Raw genomic sequence first — 14,883 nt, 5'->3', positions numbered from 1 at the left:
CACGCTGTAGATGAGAGACTTATGCTGAAGCCATTCTGGAGGAGGACTTGTTTCCATCAGAGGAACTGACACGTGACAGCGGCCCATATTGTCACAGGCATGGGATGCACAGCGTACTTCAGGCCCTGGCGCCATAGCCTCCCTTCATGGGAGAAAACATTTACACGTAATAATAGCAATACAGGAACAAGGGAGCTGATGCTCAAGAAAGAGTTTCTGTGATTCTTCCACAGGGGCACAAATCACACTAAGAAGCTTCCAGCTTTGTAAGGCAGAAGGGCCAGGGACTTCCACAAGAGGAAGCCATTTGGGATGAGACTCTTACCTGAGTCCGTGGGTGGTCAGGGCTCACCAGTCGGCCGTCCTGCTCACTGAGCAGAGCTCTCGAGAGTTCCTCGGCCTTCTCAAGCTCACAGGTTTTGTCTCTTCCTGCCGATTCTCCTTCTGTCTTCCAAGAGGGACATGAGAGAATTCGACTCACAGACCAGCCTCCTGTAGAGCAGACGATGATGAGACAGACAGTAGGGATGCTAAGATTGCTCTAACTATTTTGGACACAGCTAGACAAAACATAAAACCACAACATAGCATATTTGATGACGTCTTTCTTATATTTCCAAATGTTGCATGTCAGGATACTGGCTCAAGGAGCCAGCAGTGGAGAATGTGAGGCCCTCAAGGGGAAGGAAATACTCAGCAGCTCCATTCAGGTCACATGCTGAAAATGCATTCGATTTGAACCTCCACGACCTAGTGCTACTCTACAATCTAGAACACAAATGCATTAGCGCTTAGACTTAAGCTTGAATGGCAAATTCCATTTTTGTTGTCCATATTAAAAAAACAAACAAACAAAAGAAACCTACACCAAATGCTTGGAAAATGTGAGGATTTTTGCCAGCTAAAGAAGGAACAGAAATATCATCCTTCTACCTATCTGTAGTTTGAAGATTCAGGAAGTAATTGATCTCACTTGCAGTTGGAACTACCGGTATCACCGAATTTTACAGATAACAATAACTAAGGCTTACCGTGGGGGCTTACCGGGTACCAGGCATGAAGCTAAGTGTTGTCCATATTACTGCATTTAAGTTCGTTCTTGCACTAACTCTATAAGCTAGACATTATTAACCCATTTTGCAGATGAGGAAACCAAAACAGAGGAGAAGTGAAGTAAGTTTTCCAGGTTCCATTCATTCAAAAGACAGTGATTGGTTATCAACTCTGCACTACTGGGGACCCAGTAGTGAACAAAACAGAAAAATCCCTTCCCTCATGTAACTCACTTTCTAATGGAGGGGATCCTAGCTAACATGTATTAAGTACCAGACAACATTTATATGTATTAATTCTTGGGGGGGGGGGAAGGGAGTGGTCTCGGGTTTGACCCCAGGCATTGTAACTACAGAGCCAGGGCTCCTGTTTCTTTCTGTATTACTGCCCAGTATGCCTCACCCAGGTAGGCTCCCGCAGCTGGGAAGAGGTGAAACTTGGGGTCTCCAGCCAGACCTGTCCTCCAGCCTGGTCTCAGGCACCACTCTTTTACAGAGAAACAAACAGACCACTTGTCTTTATTTCCCCATCCTGCCCCATCTATTTCACAGCCAAAAACAGAATCATGGACCTGAACTTTCTAAAATAAAGTCAGGTTCATTTTTAAAATATATTTTTTTAACATCGCTTCAGGTGGTGCCAAGGGCCCCAAGTCTTCTCTTCTTTAAGGCCTGAAGCTGTGATATTTGAACTTGCTGCTGTGCATTGGAGCTACATTCAGGTATCTGCCATACTCATGTTCAGAACCTTAGTTCCCTGGGCTGTTCAATAAATAACAAAATTTTCTAGTAGTTTCCACCTCATACGATGGATCGAACCGGTATCTTCTTTGAAGTCAAATGCCAGTGTGTCCCCGTTTGGCCCTTGTTTTCGGCAAGGCTGGGGTTCTACCAAGTGACTGCAGACAGTGTTTGGTGTTGTGATTAAAAATATAAGATTGAGGAGCAAGCGTTAGACTGGATTTTTACTCAAGGACTTTTTCTGTTTACTTTGGAAGTGGAATTCTCTACTTATGAGAGAATAGCAATAAAGTGGCACTGCGTAGAATCCCCCACATCATCTGCAGATTGGTTTTATTATAGGTAGGGCTCCTTGAGAGCCTTGGCGGTTCCACGTGTGAGCGCTAAGAACAGGGTCAGGGGGGATTCTCCTCCTCTCTTCTGTGGTGCACTGTGCCTTTGCAGGAATAGGAGAGTGCCCACGTGGACGACCGCTCTGCCTCTTCTCTGCTCCCCGTGTCCTCCTGCCTTCTGCCTTCCACTCTGTGAGGTTACTAACCCCCATTTCTAACCTGAGTTAGTCTTCCTTGGTCATTCGGCAGGCACTGCCTCAGTACCTACCCTATGCCAAGCTCTTTGACTGGAGCCTCACACACTGGCCCCTGTCCGGCAGAAAGGAAGGGGGCAGATGGGTGAATTAGGTTCATAGTTAATAAATCCATAGAGTTAGCAAGAGTTTCTTCACTGGACTTATCTGAGAAGTCCAGTTACGTGGACGCAACACTCCACATTCTCCAGGGTCAGAGTTCCCATTACCAGTGAACCTCAGTTCCTGGTCGTAGTTAAGTTCCAGTGGCGAACATTCCCACAGAACAGGAAAGCAAAGGCACCACAGCCTGTGGACTCCTGCTGCACAAGTTCCCCACCGGGGAGGTCTGGGTTCGCTTTGACCTGCTACTTTTTGAGCAAAAAGCCTACCCTTGTAGCCTCAGGGATATGCCCAAAAGGCTGGATGGTGGTGCTTTGCCTGAGCTAGAGGAGCATCACACAGCTTCATCCATCACAGGTCATGCGCACCGGGGCCCACTATTTGATTGCACACTTATTGCTAGCAATCTATGCAAACGTGAACTTTCCTATAAATAAGCCGGATGCACATGTACACACACACACACACACACACACACACACACAAAGTCAGGTATTCCTCATGGTCAGTGGGGCTGCCTCCTGCTCTGATTAAAACTCACCTCTTTCAACTCCTGTGAATTAGACAATAGAATTAATCATTCAGTTTGCCATTATTTATTATCTACTGCTATGAACCCGAACACTAGATGGGGCCCCCATGGATAGGCAGTAAGCAAATCAGTCAGAGCCTTCTTGGAACTCACTAAAGAGACACTCAAGAAACTGCCCCAAAGTATGGTAGGAGCTCTAATGGGGAAGTGGAGCATGCTGGAAAAATTTATTCCAGGATATCCAACCCAGTATAGGCGGGTCAAAGAAGGTACCTGATGTAGCTGGGGTGGGGAAGGGATGTAAGAAGATTTCCTAGAGGAAAGGAAGTCTGCGATAAAATCTGAAGGATGGATAGCTGTTAACCTGAGGGTGGGGAGAAGTTTGTTCCAAGAAAAGAAAACAACATAGACAATGCCCTGGAGGTGGGAGGAAGCGTGGCCCATCTAAGAAACTGAAAAACTTTCAAGGGAGTTGATAGAAAATGTTTGGCAGGGGACAAGGAGGTAACGCTGAGCAGAGAAGCGAGAAGATGAGCCCAGAATGATGAGCAGAAACCAGGTGAAGCAGGCTCAGATTGGATTTCAAACCAAAGGTAATGGAAACCATTACAGAGCTATAAACAGGAAAAGCTATATATTTCTTGAAAGAGGTGGCAGCATAGAGAATAGATTGTTGGAGAGCAAAGCAATGGATACAGGAACAGATGAAAGAGTAATGGAGGATGAATGGAGGCAAGGCAAGAGGCTGGTTAGAAGTATTGAAACAATTTAGCTAGATACAGTGGTATCCTGGCCTCGGATACTGGCAGTGAGGTTGGAGTTGAGTGGGCATATTACAGGGATATGTTAGATGTGGAATCCATAGGACCTGGTGGTTGGTGATGGGAGACATTTTGAGAAGAAAGCTCAGGTTTCCAGTGTGGGTAAGTGAATAGACATTGAGTAGGGAACGGGGTAGATGCTGAGATGGGGAGCATGGTTGAGGATCATGTTTGATAATGAGCTTACTGTTGAGACATGCTGAGTTTTACATGCCTGTGAAACATCCAGGAAGAGGATGCTGAGGTAGTAGACCTCCACAGGGAAGACTGGACTGGCTACATTGTTAACAGGGTCATCAGCCTAGAGAAGATGGTCGAAACTGTTGAACTGGCGGTAATCACGTAGGCAAGCATATGGAGTGGGCAGGAACAAAAGCTGACAAGCAAACAATGAGGAATCCCATCATTTAGAAAGAATGAAGACCACACATGACCCTGAGAAAGAGCAGACGGAGAGAAAGAAGGAAATCCAGGAATATGTGATAGCATGGAAAACAGTGGAAGCATGCTTTTAGAGCAGAACAGGCTGCATCACGAGGTGCTGGGCGGTCAAGTAAATAAGAACTGAAGAGAAGTTGTGGGTTATGTCAACCGTTAGTCTTCACTTCTCCGCTATTCAGTAAACGTTAAATTCCATATGCTTAGAGGATTTTTAGTGTTTTTTAAAATATTGTTGATTTAATTCCTTGATGTCTTCAGTTAAGAGGTGAGAAAAGTTACGATAGGTATTAACATCTTTCTCAAGTATAACACATTTGGGGACAAGTCTCACATTTTGCGTTGCTTTAGAAAATAATAATGGATGATTCTCAGCTGTTCAGAGAAGTACTGCCTTTAACTGTCTCTTTTCCTTTGTTCCCCACCCTCCAATCTTTATTTTGTTTTCTATCTCTTAGCCTCATGAGCTCTTCTTTTGGATAAAACCTTTTCCCACAGAATTTGAAGCCTGGCCACTCTTGAAATTAGACGTAGAACTTCTTTCCCATGTGTGATAAAGCATTTAAAAGTTAGTTCACAGCTGTCGTGCATCACCTTGCTCAAATAGTGAATGATGACTTGGAGATTTACTCACCCTCTTTCCTTTTTCTTTCCCAGCTCCAAGAGACTGTGAAAAGGAAGTTGGAAGGAGCTCGATCACCACTTAATGGAGACCAGCAGAATGGTGCTTGTGATGGGAGTTTTTCTCCAACAAGCAAGAGAATACGAAAGGACATTCCTACAGGAATGGAAACCATCAACATGCCACTGCCTTCAGCTTCTCCTCTTCACCAACTTGACCTGAAGCCTTCTTTGCCCTTGCAGAATAGTGGAACTCACACTCCTGGGCTTCTAGAAGATCTAAGCAAGAATGGTAGGCTTCCGGAGATCAAACTTCCGGTCAACGGTTGCAGTGACCTGGAGGACAGCTTCACCATCCTGCAGGGCAAGGACCTCAAACAAGAGCCTCTAGATGACCCTACTTGCATAGACACATCAGAAACATCTCTTTCCAATCAGAACAAGCTATTCTCAGACATTAACCTGAATGATCAGGAGTGGCAAGAGTTAATCGATGAGTTGGCCAACACGGTTCCTGAAGATGACATACAGGACCTGTTCAACGAAGACTTTGAGGAGAAGAAGGAGCCTGAATTCTCACAGCCGGCGACGGAGACCCCTCTCTCCCAGGAGAGCGCCAGCGTGAAGAGCGACCCCTCTCACTCTCCTTTTGCACACGTCTCCATGGGCTCTCCCCAGGCGAGGCCCTCCTCTTCGGGCCCTCCCTTTTCTACCGTCTCCACGGCCACGAGTTTACCTTCTGTGGCCAGCACTCCCGCAGCTCCAAACCCTGCCAGCTCACCAGCAAACTGCGCTGTCCCGTCCCCTCAGACCCCAAACCAAGCCCACACGCCAGGCCAAGCCCCACCGCGACCTGGGAACGGTTATCTCCTTAATCCCGTAGTGGTGCCCGTGGCCGGTCCCGCAGCGGGCCCCGTGGCTGTGGCCAGCTCCGACCTGTCCCCAGCGGAGCAGCTCAAGCAGATGGCCGTGCAGCAGCAACAGAGGGCCAAACTGATGCAACAGAAGCAGCAGCAGCAGCAGCAGCAACACTCAAACCAGACTTCCAGCTGGTCTCCCTTAGGGCCCCCGTCCAGCCCCTACGGAGCAGCTTTCGCTGCGGAAAAACCAAATAGCCCAATGATGTACCCCCAAGCCTTTAACAACCAAAACCCCATAGTGCCTCCCATGGCCAACAACCTGCAGAAGACGACAATGAATAACTACCTCCCGCAGAACCACATGAATATGATCAATCAGCAGCCAAATAACTTGGGTACCAACTCCTTAAGCAAACAGCACAATATTCTCACCTACGGCAACACTAAGCCTCTGACCCATTTTAATGCAGACTTGAGTCAGAGGATGACCCCCCCGATGGCCAACCCCAACAAAAACCCTTTGATGCCCTACATCCAGCAGCAGCCGCCCCCACCACCCCCGCCACAGCAGCCGCCACCCCCGCCCCCGCCGCCGCCACAGCTCCAGGCTCCCCGGGCGCACCTGAGCGAGGAGCAGAAGCGCATGCTTCTCATGAAGCAGAAAGGAGTGATGACTCAGCCCATGGCTTACGCCGCGCTTGCATCCCACGGTCAGGTAAGTGTGAAAGTGAGTGGCACCTTGAGCAGCGCCGGTGGTGCATTTCAGACCCGGGATGGGTGACTCTGCGCGCTCCGGTGGCGGCGGCCTTTCGTTACCTGCGTGCGGAATCCTTCCCGTGCAGCCTCTTGGCCTTGGCCAGGCTTAGGTTTTGGTTTGGGTTTGGTTTGGTTTTGTTTCTCCCTTTCTCCTAAGAGATGTAAAAGGTTGGTATCATAGACTTTCCTGTCTTTGAATGCCTGGGAATCAAACTTCTTTTATTGCTGCCGGCAGATAAAGACGCAGAAATGACAATCAAGTTCTCGCTGGAGAGAGGCAGGCCATAGAGGTCACAGGGCAAAAAGTGCTGCTCCTTCTGTGGCTTCTCTCCCAGGTCATAGAGTTTTAGCCTCGGGGTGGGAGCGAGAGCGGAGTGTTTAGGGATCTCCGCAGCAGTTTCATAAGGCCCTAAACCATCTCCGCCTTATCTGACTGAATTGTGAATAATGGAGCCGTGGATTCTTGGTGGTTAAATGTGGGAGCGTTGTCTGTAGTTTCAAAGTGGAGAATAGATTTCTGTAGGACCATTCCGCGCTTAAGCATTGGCTGCGGGACTAGCACAATTAGTTGTTTCAACGTGGCGTGACTAGGGAGTGCAATAAAGTCTTCCCAATGCATTCAGCTCTCATTCAGGAAAAGCTGATGGTGGATATATGTTAGTGCTGGATCAAAATAAATTCTCCTCTGTCCCACTGTCTTTCTTCAGGACATCTTGCTTTAGGGATGTAGGGCCCTCAGTGATCTATGGGAAAAATGAGCGGCAACCTGTTGGGGTGTGAACCCTTACTGACAAGTATTCAGTCCCCTCCTCCTCCCCCCACCCCCAGCAAGCTGCTTATCTACCTTGCAGGAGTGGGGAAATGCACTGTTCTGCCTTTTCTCCAAACATGGGTGAACTCGCCAGAGCCACCCTTTCATTACCAGTGGCTGTGTTGTGTCTCAGTCCTCTCAGGATTCTGACATTTGCGTGGTAGTTGGGGATTTTGCAGAAAATTCTTTGCTGTAAGGGCTCTCACGTGCAAACAGGTTCTAACTAGTGCTGGGGTGTGTGTCCACAGACGATGCATTAGAAGCCCTGGGAAGTACTACGGGCTGATCTTGGATCACTGTTTGCATCTCCCGGTTCTGCCGTTCTGCCGCCCCGCCCTACCCCACCCCCAGAGCTTGGTGGGGGCTGGAGAGCAGGAGGTGGTGTTGGCCTGCAGAGACAGGCCTGGGCTCTGTGGCTTGATTCTTGTCCTTCACAGCCTTCCAAGCCCCAAACCTCACAGTGGTGTCTTGTCTTCACATGCCAGCCAGCTCCAAAGAAATTCTGTCTGGATGAATAAAAATATAGCTTGGTTTACACCAGCTGTAATCAGTAGCTTGGTAGAAAAACATCACTGAAATGTGAGCTTTTATGTTTTATCTTGGTTTCATTAAAAAAAAAAAAAGCACCATTGGAAAATGCAACATTTTATACACTTCAATATTAAGTTCCGAAGGAGGCAAAAATACAGGCAACACACAGGATGTTTGTTGTAGCCCAGACACGTCAGGGGCTTATGAGATCACAAGCTGTCGGAATGGTCTGTTGGTAATCTTAATACAAATTGTGCTGCTACATTTGCTGTTTTTACCGTGAAGTATTTCCTCCGAGCCAGACCAAAGATGATTAATTCCAACTCACAGACTCTGCAGACATGCGGGTACAGTGTGAACCCGTCCTCACGCCCCGTCCTCACACCCCACCCTCACTAAATGTCTTTTGAAATTTGCTAACTTGGGACAAAGTTCTTGTCTTTGCTGGAACATGAATTTTAAAGGTACTCATTTCAGGTCCTTATGCTTGCCTAACTACGAGTAACCGAAGCCCTGAGCTGCAGAGGTCGTGTTTTGAAAGGACTCAGTCAAGTGTAGAAACAAAAGTGATGGTTTTCTGGATTAAATCTCTGGGCTCCTCCTCTTTTCCTTCCATCTCACGAGGTACTTTCAGGGTGGACAGAATCTGCCTTTTGGAGGCCTTATTAGAATAATCACTTCTTAACCTCAAAAAGAACCATCAAGCAAAAGCACACTTTTTAATGAAATATTAACTCACTACTGTTTGAAACAAGCTTCAAAATACATATATAAACATGTGAATATCTTTCTGCAAACATCCCATTTATTTCATGCTTTCACCTGATTGTGGAGCAGTATTTACCTAGCTCTCAGAATAGTTAATTACACTATATGCGAGTACATTGCACAAATACGAGCTCAAATTACAGGCAAGATATAAAATATAATTATACATAGGTGTAGTTCAAATTTGTTTTCTGCTGTTGCTAGTGAAAATTCACTTTACTCTTTGTTGGCCACGAAGACCATGATCAACACTTAGTTTTAATGAATGACTTGAATACTGAAGCCAATAATACGGAAACATTTATTTCAAAGTGATTATCTTATACGGATGTTTACTTGATTGGGATGTTTGCAGACAATGACATTTCTCTCAGAAGATGCCATTTCTCACTTACCTGGATATTTTCTTAAAGAGGGAACCGAAAACTAGAAACAAAAAAAGGCTTATTTCAAAATTTCAAGTATGTTTTGTCGAGTAATGCAACTACTCAGAATTTACATCTTATTCCTTATAATTAGAAAATTAAACAAAGATTTATGTACAAAGATTGTGCTCATGGTAATGAAACAAGCTTGTGGTAATGAGAAACGGGAACCAAAATAAATATTTTGGAAAAATAAATAATGTACACAAAAATCATGATATTCATAAGTGGTTAATCACATAGAAATGCTCATAAGGTGAGCAAAATAATCAGGTCATACAATAGCTTGTATGTTACAGTCCAGGTTGTGTTTTTTGATATGTGTAGAAAAATACTGAATAACTAAAATATTAGGAGTGGTATTTTGTGTTGGTAAAATTGTGATTATTATCTTCTTCTTACACTTTACTGAATTTTCTAAATTTTCTATCATGTATGTATGTTAATTCTACCATCAGGAAAAATACCTTTTTTTAGGAAAAATACTTCTTAATGTTTTAAGCAAAAAAACATTTTAAGGGGCGCCTGGGTGGCTCAGTGGGTTAAGCCTCTGCCTTTGGCTCAGGTAATGATCTCATGGTTTTGGGATTGAGCCCTGCATGGGGCTCTCTGCTCAGCAGGGAGCCTGCTTCCCACCCCCCACCCCCGCCTGCTTCTCTGTCTACTTGTGATCTCTGTCTGTCAAATAAATAAATAAAATCTTAAAAAAGAAAGAAAGAAACATTTTAAGCAAAGAAAATTCCCTGTTTTTTTTATGCTCCACTAATTCTTTTTTAAAAATCCTTATTTATCCACTTTGTCAGTTGGATTGAGGTGATACCGTTATTTTCTATTAATTTACGTATAATAAATGTAAATTCCTCCCTGCTTCTAGAGATAGTTATAAAACTCACTCTGCACACTCACTCTTTTTTCCTTTCTCTCTCCACATCCTCTTTTACTTCTTTTCTTAATTCCCATCAGATTTTAGCTAAAACAGTGACAGTGAAGTGATCAATAAAATTTCCACCAGTACAAGCTTCAGAATCTTCTCTGGGTTGTGTTCTTGTATTATTTCTTTGATCTTTTTCTTCTTTCCTTTTTCTTCTTTCTTTCTTTCTTTTCACTCTCTGGAACTTCATCATATACTGGGCCTTCTTGATTTCTCTTTAATTTTTAAAATTTGTGTTTCTGAATTGAAATAACCAGAACTTACTTTGGTCATGTCTATCTATTAACTTTTTCTAATCTCATTTCTCAAAGACAGGATCTCTCTGTTTCTCTCTTTCTCTTTCTCTCCTTCCCAGTGCCTCTGTGTGTCTCTCTCTCCGTTTTTGCTGTTTTTTTTCGTAGTACCTAACACTGTTGTCTTCAACATAACCATGTTTAATAAATCATTAAACATGGCAATTATCAAAGTTCAAGGCAAAAATATGTTTACTTGATGATCAGCTCCAGTGGAGAGAGCATTAAGCAAAAATAACACAGAGCTGTTTGTGAGATCAAATAGAAGAACCGGAAAGACAGGTCTAAAAAAGAATCCTTTGATAGGAGGTGGTTATCTTGAACCAATAGAACAACAATGAGATTGCTGGGACAGCAAACCCAGTCTCTGTGTCTGACAAACAAAAAAACAATGGAGCAACCATGAAAGAAGTAAACCAAAAGCAAATGACTGCTTGCTGGTCAAAGAAGGTGACAGGGATACCCGAAGCCCAAAAATAATTCCTGCATGGAATAGTGGAAAGCGAATAATTTCCAAAATGTGATGTTAATTTTTAGTAGTTCCTCTCTTAGGACTAGATAGATTATAGACTACTGTGCTGCTTTATTCTTTACATGTGTGTTTGCTCTGTGTGGCTGTGTATATCACAATGAAGCACGTATGCTTGTATTTTGTAGAATATTTTCCCCTTTCAATTTTATTTTACCAAAATATGTTGGGTACCATGTGAGGTATATTATTTTGAGCTTTTTAGCCATAAAATCTCCACGAAAAGAACAGAACTGTGGTATTCATAGGCATCCTGGAAATCTCTTTAAAGATACATTTTCCTTAACTTTAAAAACCTGGAGCCCCTTTGTTAGTTTCTTTAAAATATATTTATTTTATTCAAATAATAAATGACATAGTTTTGAAAATTAAGTAATACTGCAAGGGTTCTGGGGAGAAACAGCAGTCCACTGCTTCATGCCCTCCATTCTTACGTTGTTTTCTCTTATTTATCTCCCTCAACTGCTGGTTCTCAATTTTTCAGTGATTGGATTCTGTAGAAGAGGATTTAACCTGCTTATACTAACTCCTCACAAGCATAACCCCCACCCACAGAGTCTCTCTTTTTCTCTTCCCTAAACTCTCAATATAACTAGATGTATCACAAATTATGATTTTAAAGTATTCCCTATTTACATGCGTGGCTTTTGCATATCACATCACAGTGTCATTATGTAGTATACTATGATTATAGTTCCTTTCCTATATAACTTTTTGTTTTCCTTAGAATTAGTAATAGCCTCTTTTTTTAAATCGGTGCTGTCCTTAAACCTACCTTCAATCCATCCTCAAACTTGTCCGACTCTGTAAAACTCGAGATATGATCAAACATCAAATAATCTATTTTTCTTATATTTTCTTTCCTATTTTTTTCTCTCTCCCTCTTCTCTTCTCTCTTTCTCTCCCTTGATCTTTCTTTCTTTCCCTCAGTGTTTCCCCTGAAGGTTTATATCCTCTTGCTTCAGTCTTCTTCTACCTATAGTTTTCTTGGTCTGCTACTTAACTGAAATACTGCAACCGCCCCGCACCATTATTCTTGGAATGTTTCACCCGCCTCCACGTCGCATTACCTGTTTTCTTGATCCCTCCCCCCCCTTTCTTGGTTTAGTCCCTCAAATTGCTAAAGCACATCCTCAGAGCTTCTTCAGAAAAGGTGCTCAAGAGATTGCTTTTTAATAAAGTCTATTTCTGAAAATAACTTTATCCTCACGTGTTATTGACAGTTTGCCAAATGTAGAATTATAGTTAAGAAACATTCAGTCAGAATTTCAAAGACATTTCTTCAAGATCCTGTGGCTTATCATACTGTTGAAAAATCTAGTAAAATTTGGATTCTTCCACTATGTGTGTGACCGTTTTTTTTTCCTTACTCTGAGAGCTTTTCAAATCTCTGTATTCCTGAAATTTCATAATGATACGCCTTAATGTAGCCATTTTTCATTCACTGTGTGTCTGTGCCTGGTACTATGAGCTTTTTCTTTAAAAATCTGGAAGAATATCCTTAAGATATGTTCTTGTGTTATTTCTTTGATTATTTCTCCCTTCCTTTTTCTCTGTGTTTAACTTCCTGGAAATTGTATTCATCATATATTGGACCTCCTGGATTATTCTCTAATTTTCATATCTTTTCAGCTTTCCATATCTTTGTCCTTTCGTCCTATGTTCTGTAGGATTCCTTAACTTTATTCTCCAACTCGAAGATTAAATATTTCATTTTATTTCACATTTCAAATTTCCAAAAGTTCTTTCTTGTTCTCTGATTTACCCTTTTTGATCTAAGGGTATTATCATTTAAATCAAATTCATTAAATTAAGTAAGTTTTCTCATGCTCTCTGCTTTGTCTCTTTCTCGCAGGCACCCTTTCCCCATATGCTCATTTGATTTTTCTTTCTTTCATGTTAGAAGCTTTTCTCAAATGTCTAATTATTTTAAGAATGAGATATCATATAGCTAATTAGTTGCTCTCCAGGCTTACACAGGGCTTGTCATATGTGGGGCTTTGCTATAGCGGGATTGGGCTAGAACCCAGCCATTTCACTGGGTCAGCGTCTATAGATTTTTTTCCGCCCTGTGGCCAGTCAAAAAAGACTCCTTCAGTCTCACTGCTGAAAGTTGTTAAGTCTGGAGGCTGGCTTTTTGGAGCTGAGCAGAGAAAGGGAGTTGCTAGCTGGTAGGGATGATGAGGAGTGTTTCACTAAATGCTATGTAGACTTTCATTTAATCTCCCTGTTTTTGTACGGCTCCTCAGTTCACCCTCAGCTATGACTGGGATCCAGAATTCCAAAGACTTGCGGCTTCATCTCTCTGTCAAGTTGTGCACCTTCCTTCTTGCAGTCTGGGGAGTATATCTGGTCCACCTCTTAATTATACAGGACTTTAACCAATTTTCCTTTTGTGCACACCCCACCTCCCACCCTGGTATTTAGAGGTCCTTCTAATTTCTGAGAATTTATAGCATTCTTTGGCTTGAATCGTCTTGCTTTATTTTTGGTTTCCCTTACTGCAGGCTTAGATTTAGCTTTCTCTAAGCTGCTAATTGTTTACCACTCAGCCATCTGATTTTCATCTTCCAAAATTTTGTTGATACCCCTCAATTGCCATTGCTCTCTCCCATCCTCTTTGTTCCTGAATGTTTAATCATTTTTATCCCTTTATTTTCATTGTTATGGGGCATTGGAGGAAGCCAAGATAAATGTGGGTGTTCAGCCTACCAGAGGCTCCCTCAGTGACTTTCAACATTTTTCTATCTGAATATCGAATATTGTCTAAAATTAAAATTTATGTTTCCAGCAAATTTCACATTATTGCTTCTAACATTTTGGACTTGAATGGAGCTGGTGTCATAAACCCTAAAGTGTTCCCTTACTATAAAATTTACATATGTCAGATACATATGTTCCAAAGGACAGCAGTGTCAACACGATCATCCTGCGTCTTTAAAATAAGATCTCATGATTATTATCATTGAATGGTTTTCAGAATCTTGAAAATATTGACTAACTTCAAGGACTATAAAAACAATTTAGGTTCCATGACCCTGACAAAGCCAATAGTATCTGGCAGCTCAGATGCAAGGTAAAAAATTGACAGAACACTCATCACTGGCTGAATCCAGGGCCTCCCAGCTGAGGGGAAACCAGTGGGCGAAGTGCTACAAAAATCCAGGTAATAAATGAAATGTTCATATTGATGGGTATAATAAGTCATTTCCATACACACACTGGCATATTTTGAAAATCCTGATTGATGATCTGTCAGAGTCTTAGAAATATGAGGCTAAGAGTAAACAGCAGAAAAGAAAAAGTTTCAGGAATTTATTTTATGATAGTTTTGTGCAAGAAAGAGGTTTAACTGGCACCCTATGAGAATACCCTTTAAAGGTTTCATGGGACAAGAGTATTCTTGCTTCATTAGAGAGCTTATACCCCAACAATCAGTGGTTCTAAAGCTTTTGGGGGCCCAAGAATCATCTGGGGAAATTGTTCAAGGTGCAGATAATTGGACTCTGCTGCCGAATACTCAGGGTCGGTAGGTCTGGAATGGGGCATGGGAGTGTGCCTTTTAATAAACCCATCATCACTACGGTTTTCTAATGGAGATGTTGTATGTAAGACAACTCTGAATCTGCAATTGAAGCAACCTATGTTTATTTCACACTCAATATTTATATATGCTTAAATATGGCATAAATATTTTCTGTGGAACTATAAACTTTGTAGGTTCTCAGACTTATATTGTTTCAGGCAAGATGGGAAAATTAGGTTACTCTGCAGTTAATGGATTTGTCTTAGGACAGGGTGAAATTTTTTAAGAGATCAAATCTTGTAGATTCTAGCTGTGTTTTGTAAATCATAGAATTACTCCTGTTGATTTTCTTAAGAACACAAAGCATTGTGTCCTCATTTCCACCATGACCTCCAGTTCCACCAGGGTGAAGGGTGGAGTGTCCTTTGTCTCTCCAAGAGACAGTTGGCTCTCTGTCCATGCCTCTGCTTTAGGGCCAACAGAGGACATGGCCTTGTGTCCTCAGGACCTATAGGAAGAGACACTCTGCCATAGAAGGGAAGAGCACACATTAAAGGAAA

At 42.7% G+C, this 14,883-nt stretch overlaps 1 protein-coding gene across 2 annotated transcripts in view; it reads left to right on the top strand.

The window, feature by feature from the left end:
• The window catches only part of MAML3 (mastermind like transcriptional coactivator 3), a 398,166-nt gene that overhangs the window by 222,725 nt on the left and 160,558 nt on the right, over positions 1–14,883 (top strand). For both annotated transcript variants that reach the window (XM_080796502.1, XM_080796501.1), the window contains exon 2: positions 4,930–6,468. In XM_080796502.1, coding sequence (XP_080652628.1) covers positions 4,930–6,468 — 1,539 coding nt within the window. The remainder of the gene's footprint in view (positions 1–4,929; positions 6,469–14,883) is intronic.

Source organism: Martes martes (genome assembly GCF_963455335.1).
Source record: "Martes martes genome assembly, chromosome: 2".
Classification (NCBI taxonomy): domain Eukaryota; kingdom Metazoa; phylum Chordata; class Mammalia; order Carnivora; family Mustelidae; genus Martes; species Martes martes.
Note: the sequence above shows the minus strand (reverse complement) of the source record. Positions and strands in the feature narration are given on the sequence as shown.